The sequence below is a fragment of the Cherax quadricarinatus genome, unplaced genomic scaffold, assembly GCF_038502225.1.
Source record: "Cherax quadricarinatus isolate ZL_2023a unplaced genomic scaffold, ASM3850222v1 Contig155, whole genome shotgun sequence".
In the NCBI taxonomy this organism is placed as follows: Eukaryota; Metazoa; Arthropoda; class Malacostraca; order Decapoda; family Parastacidae; genus Cherax; species Cherax quadricarinatus.
Genome location: NW_027195181.1, coordinates 122,041 through 134,955, shown reverse-complemented (window position 1 = coordinate 134,955; position 12,915 = coordinate 122,041). Strand labels below are relative to the sequence as shown.

The following is a 12,915-nucleotide window of genomic DNA, read 5'->3' as shown; positions in this document are numbered from 1 at the left end:
CCTTGAATTATTTTACCTGGAAAAGAGTCGCATACCTTACATGATCTATGGAGTTGCAGCTGCTAGCAAGATTAGATGAAATTACAGTGATGGGGAACTGCTAAATCCATAGGGATCATGCAGCACCCCTGGAATAGGGAAGCAATCAGGTTAGATCCATGGGGAGGTTAGGTCAGCTGTTGACATGCAGCATTCAGTCACAGTTTGACACAGATGTGACTATGGTATTCAGTGCATTCATGGGAAAGCACTAAACCCATAAGGTCATACAGAGCTGGGGGATTGTGTATGGGAAGCACAATATGATCCAAGGAAGTAGGGGTACCTTCTTGGAGAGTATTCTAGGGGTCAACACCCCCGCGGCCCCATCCACGACCAGGCCTCCTGGCGGATCAGGGCCTGATCAACCAGGCTGTTTCTGCTGGCTGCACAAAGTCTAACATACGAACCACAGCTCTGCTGATCCAGCACCGACTTTATCTGTCCAGCTGTAGTTCCAGTTCTCTGGACAAAGAGCTCTTCATTATGTCTAGAAATTTCCCTTGAAGATGCCCTAGGGTTCAGTTGGTAGTTCATTTATCTCATACCGAGGGTCCGTGGTTCAATCCCCGGCATGGATGGAAATGTTAGGTATGTTCCTTACACCTGCTACCCCTGTGCACCTAGCAGTAAGTAGGTACCTGGGCATTAGTCAGCTGTTGTGGGTTGCATTCCAGGTGGTGGTAAAGTTGGTCTTTGCAGTGAGCTGAGGTAGAATAACAGCTCTTAGCCTGTAAAATTGGTGCAAAAAAGAAAAAGACTATGGTAGTTAAAACAATGTACCATAACAAAAGTTTTAATCTCAGTGCAAATTATTTTTGTTATTATATTCTGGGATAAGCACTTAACAATTAGGGAATCATACTGTGCCTGAGAAATGTGGGACAATCAAGTTTGATTCAAGAAAAGGCAGTTCCCATTCCTTGGATCAAGACCCACCAGCATCAAGGCACCCCCTCCTGAAGGTTGTTAGAAATATAGACATTGCCTATTCTCTGATGTTAAATTTTATTTAGCCATTTTAGTGACACTTGGTTTTTATTTATTTCAGGTGTACCATGGGTACTCCAAGCCTGGATGGAAAGATCAACAATGGCTATCAACAGTTCAGGAACATGTAGTACAAATTTTGTTCTTTTCACCCTTGTTATTAACATAATTTACATCATGCCATTTCTTGTTACGATCTATAGTATCTTTCTCGCAGTTATAGTCATTGTCATTGTTTTGGTGGGGGCATTGCTCTTTAGGTGGTGTTGTGATGATGGTATTAGAAGTGATGTTGGTGTCATTGGGATTAGATATGCAACAAGTACAACAGACAGTGCATACAGGAAAATTGATAGCACATATCTGAGTAGTGCATCTGCTGATGTTGCTAAGACCAAACATATTGGTTTTGGAGATGCAGGTGCTGGAGTTTCTTTGAACACTGGAAGCCTGCAAACTGAAGAGTACTTGTTTACTGCATATCAATCTGTAGGTGTGAGCAATACACACATACATGAGGAGGCTGGTGTTAGGAAAACAGGTGTCCAAGAAAGTAGTGCAGGTGTAAATATAGAGAGAGCCATGTGCTAGTCACTGTCATACTGGTATTCACACATTATTTCACTTGTAATTGAAATTATTAAAAAATATTACACATGTTGATATAACATATGACATTGGTGATGGCACACTATTTAATATTTGTGAACCATATACCCCACTGCCTAAAAATGAACAAACCAAAGGTTTTTATTTTTAACAAACTGGCTGTCTCCCACAGAGGCAGTGTGACCCAAAAAAGAAGACACAAAAGTTTTTCTTTTTAACATTTAGTAATTTATACAGAAGGGGTTACTAGCCCCTTGCTCCTGGCACTGTAGTTACCTCTTGTGACAGGCGTGGTTTACGAGGAAGAATTCTTTTCCACTTCCCCATATATACAGTAGAACCCCTTTATCCACTTATTCGGTGTCCATGGTTTCAGTTATCCATGGTTTCCTGTAGCCCAAAAATACTTATTAATTTTGCATGATAGTGACCCCAGAGCACAAAAGTAGAAAAAGCTGGCAGTTCTTCAAATCCTAAGAGAGGCCATGAAGTGCTTCCCATCATATAAGAGGTATGCATAGAACTTATATAGTGTGTTTGCTACTATCCACGGTATCCATGGCAGGTCCTTGAAACATGTCCCCCGTGGATACAAATGGTTCTACTGTACATAGTAGGGAAGCACTAAACATACTGGTAAATGTTAGGTGAATAGACACAGATGCAACTAATGTCACATTTTATTGTGGCAATGTTTTGCTCTCCAAGAGCTTTGTCAGGCTTTTACAGCTTGGCAAAGCTCCTGGAGAGTGAAACTTTGCCACAATAAAATGTCACACTTGTTGCATCTGTCTATTTACCTAATATTTTGTCAGTAATTCTACCATTATTACCATACTGGTAAATGCATTCAGAATTTGTGTAGATAGTGAGAGTCTTCTAATGGTAACAGGAGTATAATTATTTTATACAGTGGAAATAGTACAAATGCATTTAAATGATATTCATGTTCAGAGATGCTGTGATCTTGCTAGTTGTGGTTAGATATCATTAGTAATTTGCATGTTAATACCCAGGTGCAACATGATCCCTATGGGTTTAGCATGAATATAATAATTATGGGTTAATGCAGGTACTGTAGAATAACAACAAAATTCTAAGTTGTACTGTAGAATAGCACAGAATTCTACATTATACTGTAGAATAGCACAGAATTCTACGTTATACTGTAGAGTAACACAGAATTTTAAGTTATACTGTTGAGTAACACAGAATTTTAAGTTAGTGTGAAAATGTTCTCTTGCAACAAAAGTATAAGCACAACTGGTTATGCTCAGCTGCAAAGAATTGTGATGATTGAATTTGCATTACATTTACATTGTATGTCATCTTGCTATGGCAAGAATGGTCAGTATGATTAAAAAAAAAATTGATGGAAGTGCTAAATCCAAAAGGGTCATACAGCACTTCACAGCAGAAGTGAAAGTGATTGTCGTGGCGAGGGATGAGATTTTGCCGCAACTGTAACAACAGACAATTCTGTAGCCGTTAGACTTAGTCCAGGGTATCTGAAGCAGCTGAGCCAGTGTATTTTGTCCCTTATTTCCAAAGTCTGTAAAATTGACGTCCATTTAAGTCGATAGTTTACTGTATTGAATTAAAATATTTTGTATGATGTTAAGATGGTTGCCCTTACTTGAAGATTAATATGCTTAGATGACCTAACTCTACAAGCAGTTAGGTCATCTAACTAGATCAATAATTTAAAACTCCACAAATACTAATGCAAAAACATAAAATTAAATACATATGGTACACTGTTACGTTGTTTCATCTATAACCTTCAGAGTATAATTCAAAAATTATACAACTTGAATATTATTGATACTTTATTATTATTGTATCATAGTCATTTACATAAAAATAAAAGTTAGGGAGAAAATAATGACAATTACTGATTACAGAGGAATACATTAAGCTCTTTACTTGTTTTGACACACATTTTACATGCTGTATCATATACATGTATGCAAAAATTATAAATACTTTTCTAAGAAAAAAAAAAAAGGCCCCCCAAAAATAACTTTTGGCTCTGCTGTATTCCCAACTCATTGCATTAATATGTATACAGTTAGTTAATCAATTAGCAAATAAAATTTAATAAGAATACTCTTTTGCAATAGATGAAATTTATTATAATCCAGAATTATCCAGGTTATTATCATATGACCTTACAGATACAATTTCTAAAATAAAAAGTCTTACCACTAATAAAGTAATCAAACATTTGTATACAAAAAAATAAACACAAAAACTGACAAACTTTCAATATCTGTATTTTGTTGAATAATCTTTTGGAGACACCACTAAACCTCTTCCTTTGCGTGCTCCACGATACACCGTCTCCACGATATCAATCATCTCTTGCTTGTCTTCCAAGGCCCAGTTGATTTTATTGTTGTTACCAGTACCAAGATCAATCATAATATGCTTGTTCCTGAAGAAAAACATGCACGTGCAGGGGTCGTACAATTCGTACATTTTGTTGAAGTCTGGCACCTCAGTAATATCCACTAAATATATGACAGCAAAGTTCTTCACTTTTTCAGCAATGTTGTAGAGCACTTCATCCATTTTCATGCAGGTTGGATCCCAGTCGTGGCCAAAGCGGATCACCTGCGGAAAAGCCATAAAACTCTGCAAAAGCACGTTTGATAACAAAAATTAAATGTGCAAACATTTATAATTTCTGACTCTCAAGTTTAAAAAATCTAACAATGTAACATTCCAAGGCCGTAAACTTAAGTCTAACTTAGGCTTAGAATGTCTTAAGTCATGGTATAGTAGTTACTAGTGACTGTAAATTTTGGTACAAAATTAATTTTGGCCTCTGCATCCTTCTCAGTAGGAGCAGCTTTCTACTGGCTAACTCTACTTCCCTTCCTTGTGGACATTTAGCATTCTAGGAAAGATACTCTTCTGCTTTTTAGTCTGAGATCAAATATATTTATGCAATGTATTAGCACTAAAGAAAGACTGTTAAAAGTTTATTATATATATATATCTTTTCCAAGTGTAGTTATATACTACAGTAGCTGTTAACCTTTGGTGTATACCAAGTAAAATACATTATCCTTCATGCTGTACTGACATACAGTGCCTAAAATTATATGTTATGACTAGAATTAAGTACAGTGGACCCCCGCTTAACGATCACCTCCCAATGCGACCAATTATGTAAGTGTATTTATGTAAGTGCATTTGTACGTGTATGTTTTGCATAATAAGAGGCTGTCTTTTAAACCTAAATTGGTATCAAATCTTTATCAGTGTTGTATCTGTTTCTCAACAATAACTTAATGGCATGTAAATCTAACTACTGTAACTTCTATATATGATCAACTGAAATAAACAGTTTATTTTTTAAAAGACTAAAATACTGTTTGAACTGAATAAAAGAGCAGCAAGACTTGCCTAAATTTGAGGATGAGACTTTGACAATAACACCCTTAAAGGTAGGTAATGCTTTGATGTTGAATTAAATATTGAGATACAGGTACACATAAGTACAATTATCATAGTGTAAATTACCTAGAATAACCCCAAAGTCAAGTGACTTATTTCCTTTAGGGTCCTTATGCAAGGGGGATTTGGAGCTGTGTATTCTCCTTGCCATGGATCAAATCTGATTACTTCCCAGTCCCCAAGTGCTATATGACTCCCTGTGAATTTGCCACTTCCCCATGAATGTAATGATAATTTACAAGTTTCTCCCTGTTATTAATATGACATTCATAATATGTTCATGGGGATTACTAAACCCAAAGGAGATCATGTAGTGCCTGGGTAATGGAAGGTAATCAGATATGATCCAATTTCTTGGATCAAGAATCCTTCATCTGCACTGAAGCATCCCTCCCTTGAAATTTCTTCTTGTTACAATACCTGCACACTCCTCCCTCCAGTGGCAGTGCCAAGGAGGCTGAAACACACTAATCTCCCTCAGCACCCCAAATAATAATCATAATTAACTCAACTTCAAGCCCTCTAATTTTCCTTCCAGCCAGATTGCCTCCCTTAAGCCCCTCACATACAAAAACTCTGGAGTCACCAGTGTCTCCCTTCCCTCACAGACAGAAGATAATACTCTGTTTAGATGGAAGATAATACTCTGTTGCTGCAAGACATTGTTAAAACAGAGGAAGAATGTGTCATAAACATGGAACACCCTTCTTGAAGGACTGACCATCACCTATCAAGGCTCAGAGACTCATCACTTCAAAACTACTTTTGTTGTCTCTATTTAACTGAAGCCTGCTGTGCAGACATGTTTTAACAATAAAAATACCCAAGTGTTGCACATGTGTCTCAGTCATTAACCCCCTCTTTAATTAATGTTGATATGAGGGCTTCTAGTTAATTATTAACTACATAAACTATTTGTATTAAATTCACATCCAAAATACATTAGTCTTTAAGCAATATATGGGCTATTATTATTATATTTAGGGCATAGCTTTAAACTCAAAGGGGTTATACAGCACTTGAGGAATGAAAAGCAAACAGGTTCAATTTAAGTTAGTGAAGGAAAATTCCAATTCTTTGGATCAAGAGCCCCTCCTCAGAATCAAAGAATCTCCCTTGAGGAGAATACTGTATAAGGGATTAAATTCAGCATATGAAGCTGACTGCAGTACTTAAAAAATGCTTCTGCAGAAGATTTACATTGCAAAACTTTCAACAGCATGGCATAGTAGTGTCACAGAACTTTCAACAGTACAGTATAGTAGTGTCACAGAACTTTCAACAGTACAGTATAGTAGTGTCACAGAACTTTCAACAGTACAGTATAGTAGTGTCACAGAACTTTCAACAGTACAGTATACAGTAGTAGTGTCACAGAACTTTCAACAGTACAGTGCAGTAGTGTCACAGAACTTTCGACAGTACAGTATAGTAGTGTCACAGAACTTTCAACAGTACAGTAGTGTCACAGAACTTTCAACAGTACTGTGTAGTAGTGTCACAGAACTTTCAACAGTACTGTGTAGTAGTGTCACAGAACTTTCAACAGTACTGTGTAGTAGTGTCACAGAACTTTCAACAGTACAGTATAGTAGTGTCAGAGAACTTTTAATAATACAGTAGTGTCCTGGAACTTTCAACAGTCTGTATTATATTCATGGAGAAGCAATAAACCCCTAGGGGTTATACAGCACCTGAAGGAATGGGAGGCAATCAGATTCAATCCAAGGAAGGAAAAGTCTGGTCCAGTTCCTTGGATCGGGAGCCTCTCACCCATATCAAAAATTGAGCACTTATTAAAATGAGCTGCATTTTTTACACTATATTGTAAGTGTCAGTGACTTGTAATGGTTTATATACAGCCCAATGCAACAAGCCTAACCAAAATTTATGTCAGTGTAAATTTCTTACCGTAAAAAGATGGGTAAGTGCTGAAATGACATGATTCTTGGTGCCAGACCTGGTAGAACAGCATCTGAAGTAGAGAATCAGACTGAAGCTAAAAGCTTTTAACACCCTAAATTTTAGGTCAGGCAGGTAAGCAGTTACTGTAAGTAAAACACATGAATGTATTGATCAAGACATTTAGGACAACATTTCACCATGGTTTCTTCAGTCCTAATACAGTGAGGGCAAACTGAGCAGTATATATACTGAAATAGTGCAGGAGGTCAAGTAAACTTAGGTTAATAGTGGTTGGAGTAATAATAGAGTTAACATCATGAGGGTAATCTAAAAACAAAAAAAGAGAGAGAGAGAGAGAGAGAGAGAAGCCTGGGCAAATGAGAACTGTATATGTATGCATGTATATGTACATACACACACAACGAAATCACCTGGAGAATTGAGTGGCCGAGGCAGGAGTCACACACAACTTTAAGAAGAGGTATGATAAGGTTCTCATAGCCAGGAGAGCGAACCTATTAGTGACCAGCAAAGAGGTGGGGCCAGAAGCTGAGATTCAGCCCCTGGAAACCACATACAGGTGACCACATAAGCACATGCACTCATACACACAGTCTCAATGTCTGTGTGTGTGTCTCACTGTCTCACTCTCTGCTCATTTTACCTTCTCTGTATTAAGACTGAAGAATCTACTCATCTCCACAATAAATGTCTTGATCAGTGCATAAATGCCTTGTACCTACAATTTGTCAGTATCACCAGACCAATTCCACCACCAAGTTGTCATGGTACATGGCTGATTCCTGTAGACTGTTAAAGCTATAGGAATCATCCCACTCCAGGAGTAATGTAAGTCAATCAGGCCCAAAGAGAGGAAGGATACATTCAATTCTTTGGATAAAGTCTCTCATCGGCATTGGTACATCTCCCTTGAAAGGGTAGGGATCATATAACACCCAGAGAATAGGAGGCAGTCACATATGATCCAAGGAAGGAGAGCTCCATTCCTCGGCTCTAGAGCCCTTCCAGTAATGGTAGAATTACTGACAAAATGTTAGGTAAAAGCACACAGGTGTGACTAATGTGACATTTTCTTGTGGCAATGTTTTGCTCTCCTGGAGCTTTGTCCAGCCAAAGCTCCTGGAAAGCAAAACATTTACCTAAGAGTCCTTCTCTGGTTACAGAAAAGTGTATGATAGTAAGCAACAGAAAAGCCCGGACCCAGACTAGGCTGTGGAAGTAGGAAGACTCTCAAAACCAGTCACATAAATTACTACTAGCACAGGTTACAAACCACTCAGGCAATGCATATCAAATGGTACTCCTATATTCAAATGCTTATAAAAAATTATTCAAATTAATTCATTATAATTTTCAGGAATGTTTCATTATGAAGCGTTATGTACAGTACTGTGGGATTATAGGACCTTTGTTCACATCTCCCAACATCCACCCACACCAATTATTTTAATATGATATTACTTAATATCCTAGGTTATTATACTGTGAAATGTGTTCAGCTTTTGTACAGGAGAGCCCCACGTTTCTGGTTCCCTCCTTTGGTGTTCCACTATTTCCACCGTTTTCATAAAACAGTTGTATCAAGGATGGGCATCAAGCACCATAGTTCAAGGTAAGTAGTGTATGTACTGAGTATTTACTTTATTTTTGTAGTGTTCATTTTAGGCCTAGCAATATTGTGCACTTAATATATGATAGTGTAAACATGTTATAAGGCATTTTAGATGAATCTGATTGAAAAAAAAAACAGATCTTTTCCACTCACTGTTAATTTTTGCTTATCAGCAAGTCAGAAACCTAACAGTCAAAAAAAATGGAGCCCTTCTGTACTGTATGTTTGTTTCGTGTATGCGTGGTAAGTTCCTATACATCTGGAACAATGTTTAGGAAATATGACTATAGTTACTGATGTTGACAAACAGCTGGCATGTAACTCGGCCCACTAGTGCCACATCAACCCCTTTTACAAACTTCCATGACAATAAGCAACAACTAGAATGAAAGGTTAAAAAAATAAATTATTATTTTTACATACTAGAAATCAAAAGTGTTTTAGTCAAATTTGGAGTTCTAGAGACCATATTCCTATTTTTCCCTTATGTATCTCACTTTCTATAAAGCGCTCATTTTCAGGAATGTATCCAGAGCACTATGAAAGGACTTACTGTACATAAAATTAAGCAAAATGTTTGTTTTCCTGAAAACTGTATTGACTTAATGAACACTAAACATTTTATGAGCATTCAAACATAAGGGTGTCATTTGATACCACACAAATATGAAGTGGGAAGAAAATATCAGTGCAACCAAACAAAATTAACATGGGTAAGGCATAGAGGTACACAATGCTATCATGTATTTTTTGGAACTACAAATATAGGACTAAAATAAAATCAATATGAGAATTCCTCACCCAGATGGTATCATCAAATTGGTGGCTTATGCACTGGCCTGGAGTTTTACGACTCATTTGCCATGGGTTCTAACCCCACCCATACCGTGTTTGACTAATGGATTAACTTAAAGGATGAAGCATTTTTCTGCCTTCTGATATTTTATTATATGAGAACTCACATGACTACCAGTGTCCACAAAAAAGGTAAACAGAGTTAACCAATGGAAAACCATCCTTAGTGAGGGGTCACAGAAGGGGTCTCTCTAGATCCTCTTCCTAGGATGTAACCCACAACAGTGGACTGATCGAGCCAAACACTCCACCAGTGACCTACAAGACACTTCTGTTGTCATCCTTGTATCACTATTTGAATAACAGTAAATATTATTATTGTAATAAAAAAGAAGCGCTAAACCCACTAGGGTTATACAGCGCTGCATAAGAGTAAATAGAAAAGTAAATAAATAAATGTATATGCATGTGTTTGTTTATTTATTTATTATGCAGAATATGGGGAAATGACTGAAGAGTACATATGGAAAACAGGATAAAAAAAAACATGTGATGAAAATACTGAAATAAGACAGTACTCACAACAGTGGATTCAAATTGCACAAATTTATATTTAGAAAGAATATAAGGAAGTACTGGTGTGGCAATATCCCCTCAAGGAAGGTTCCTTGATGCTGGTGAGAGGGCTCTTTGATCTAGAAAGCTGTATAGCCCTTGTGGCTTAGCGCTTCTTTTTGATTATAATAATAATTGATCTAGAAAATTGGATCTGTGGTTCAGTTCCCTGAATTAACCTGAATACCTTCCACATCCCCTGTATAATCCTACGGGTTTAGCACTTCCCCTTGATTATAATAATGTTGTGGCAATAGAGTTGTAGATGAACCTTAACTTCCAGGAAGTGTCATTGTGACAAGTTTATTCAGGTATACACAAATACACTTGCATAGATTACTATACATAGCAGCGTATGTGTAGAGAACTTAGGATAAACCCCAAAAGAAGTCAGTGACTTATTCCCAATGAGGTCCTTGGCTAGCATTAAATATAAGTTGGAGGAGTACATGAGTGGGTGAGGTGAACCTGCCTAGTATGGGCCAGTAGGCCTACTGCAGTTTCTTCGTTCTAATGTTCTTATATAAGTTCCATTATGTTTGAAAAGAAATAAAAATTTTCATTATTATTATTATAAAGGGGGAAACACTAAACCCGTAGGACTATACAGCGCCTGTGGGGGGATGGGGAAGGTATTCAGGTTTAATTCAGGAAACCGGACCAGATCCAATTCCCTAGATCAAGAGCCCCTCACCAGCATCAAAGATTATTATTATTATAATCAACGGGGAAGCGCTAAACCCGTAGGATTATACAGCGCATGGGGGGGGAAGGTATTCAGGCTTAATTCGGGGAACTGGAGCACAGATCCAATTCCCTAAATCAAGAGCCCCTGACCGTCATCAAGGAGCCTTCCTGGAGGGGTAAAGATTTCCATCTCACCACGACTCTGTCCTCCTCACTGAGTATTGCCTGGTCCACTTGCCACCCATTGTGCAGATGTTGCAGCATGTACGACATCTTGCCTCAATAAACACACTAACAAACTATTAATAACAAAATATTTATAATAAAAATGCAGGAAATGACGGGAATTTCTTCTTCAGGAGACGTGTTGTTGATGTTGTTGGGGTTGTTAAAGGCCATCAAGGTTTAGAGCTTATTGACCCCAGCCTCCCTGGAGTCCAGGGAAAATGTGGCCTATAGGTGACAAATGTATAGAAACAAATTAAATTTCCACCTGAAAGAGAAACGAGAACAGTAAGTCTTGCAATTTGGTCCAGGTGCACCACCCTTGCCTTAATTGGCAGATCATGGCTGCCCGTGGCCTGGTAGGCAAAGTTCTCGCCTCACACGCTGTGTCCGTGGTTCGATCCCCGGTCAGGGTGAAACCATTAGGACGTGTTTCCTTAAGACACCTGCTGTCCCCGTTCATCTAGCAGTAAAATAGGTACCTGGGTGTTAGTCGACTGGTGTGGGTCGCATCTTGGGGACAAAATTGACCTTATTTGCCCAAAATGCTCTTCATAACAAGGGACTTTTTATACAGTAGTATGTCATTGATGTCAGCTATGGTCTGTATACCTTATACATGTACTTGTAGAAATAAACGTATTATGGTTATTATTTATCAGGACCCACACAACACAACACTTGAGTCAACAACAACAGGCTTTGATGCACTTGCATTATTAGTAAAATAATTGATTTAATAGGGTGATTAAAATTCATTTTTTTCCTTTTTATTGCAGTACAAAGATAATGTAGTTGTGAGGGAAAAGTTCAATAGATAGGAGTAGTGAGGGAATATATAGTAACAATAATTTCATTGCCGGCTACTTGTTAAGGTAGGGTAAGTCCAGCTCCCTCTATTCCCGCCTTTTCTCCCCCACCCCTAAAGTGATAGTTTGATTGCCGGCTGCTTGTTAACGTAGGGTCAGTCTAGCTCCCACTATCCCTTCCCCTCCCTCTTCCCCCCCGAAAGGTGACGTGTGGGGGTCTGGTCAAACAGTAAATCACTCGACTCACAGCTCCCAACACTACTGTAAGTACATGCCTGCCTTGTATTCTAGTGGATTTATTGGTTGAAAGCTTCACTTTGGACCAATAATAAACTTAGTCTTTTCAGCCTTGCTCTAAGTTGACTGTTGTAATAATCACCACGTCTTTTAGGTATTGTACTTATCATGGAGAGTGATTATTTAAGCAGTGGGTAACCTGTCTATCTTTTCAGCTTGGATGACAGAGAGGGTCACCTGTCAATCAACGAGGAGAACTGACGGAGACGGACTAACGTCCTGGAGACTTCCCATATTGGATTTAATTACCTGTGCACCTGTATGAAATTGCAGGACGTAACCCCACATCATGGCAGCGGTAAAGAACCTGCTTTCCTGTCATCGGGATAGAATACTCACGGCGATACTCTGTGAAGAACTAGCCGGTGGTGGTCACCAACACCTGCGACCCCCCCCCCCACATCAGCAAAGCTAAGATTTCAACAACACGAAGTGTCACCAACACCAGACACCCCAGTATATATATTAGCGTTGAGTTCAAATGTTGTTTTATTCCTTTCATTTTTCATTTTTCTTTCAAATAGGATATACCTGTCATGTTTTATTGTTTTATGTTTGCTTTAATAAATAATAGTGTTTATCTTTGTTAATTATTATTTCGTTTTCTATTCATTAATTTTTCTGAGGAGGAGCCAACTTTGGTAATACTGTCTGAAGTTATTACAGAGCTGAGTAAGCCTTCACAAGTGGCGACCTTGCCAGGATCAACTCTACTAAATCAAGATTCAACTCCATCTCGAATCTACCATTGGAACTTCAACGCTGCATACCACAGATGGTTACCACCAGCCATGAGTAATCATTCTCTATGGTAGGACTACGGTACAGGTATTTAAAAGATGTGGT

The 12,915-nt window shown here is 38.2% G+C and overlaps 2 protein-coding genes across 5 annotated transcripts in view; one reads left to right on the top strand and one right to left on the bottom strand.

The window, feature by feature from the left end:
- LOC128703796 (uncharacterized) overlaps positions 1 to 1,813 on the top strand; it is a 32,594-nt gene extending 30,781 nt beyond the window's left edge. For 3 of the 4 annotated variants that reach the window (XM_070080121.1, XM_070080122.1, XM_070080120.1), the window contains one exon: positions 1,091 to 1,813. In XM_070080121.1, coding sequence (XP_069936222.1) covers positions 1,091 to 1,620 — 530 coding nt within the window. In that variant the 3' untranslated portion in view covers positions 1,621 to 1,813. The remainder of the gene's footprint in view (positions 1 to 1,090) is intronic. The other variant, XR_011391081.1, reaches the window with a different exon arrangement.
- A 1,641-nt stretch (positions 1,814 to 3,454) lies between these two features.
- On the bottom strand, positions 3,455 to 11,151 carry Dim1 (thioredoxin-like protein Dim1). Its single transcript, XM_053798632.2, has 2 exons — positions 10,934 to 11,151; positions 3,455 to 4,254 (listed from the first exon to the last, which is right to left on the bottom strand). The coding sequence occupies exons 1-2, from the start codon at positions 11,009 to 11,011 to the stop codon at positions 3,904 to 3,906; spliced, it is 429 nt and encodes a 142-aa protein (XP_053654607.1). The 5' UTR covers positions 11,012 to 11,151; the 3' UTR covers positions 3,455 to 3,903.
- Between the last annotated feature and the right edge of the window lie 1,764 nt (positions 11,152 to 12,915).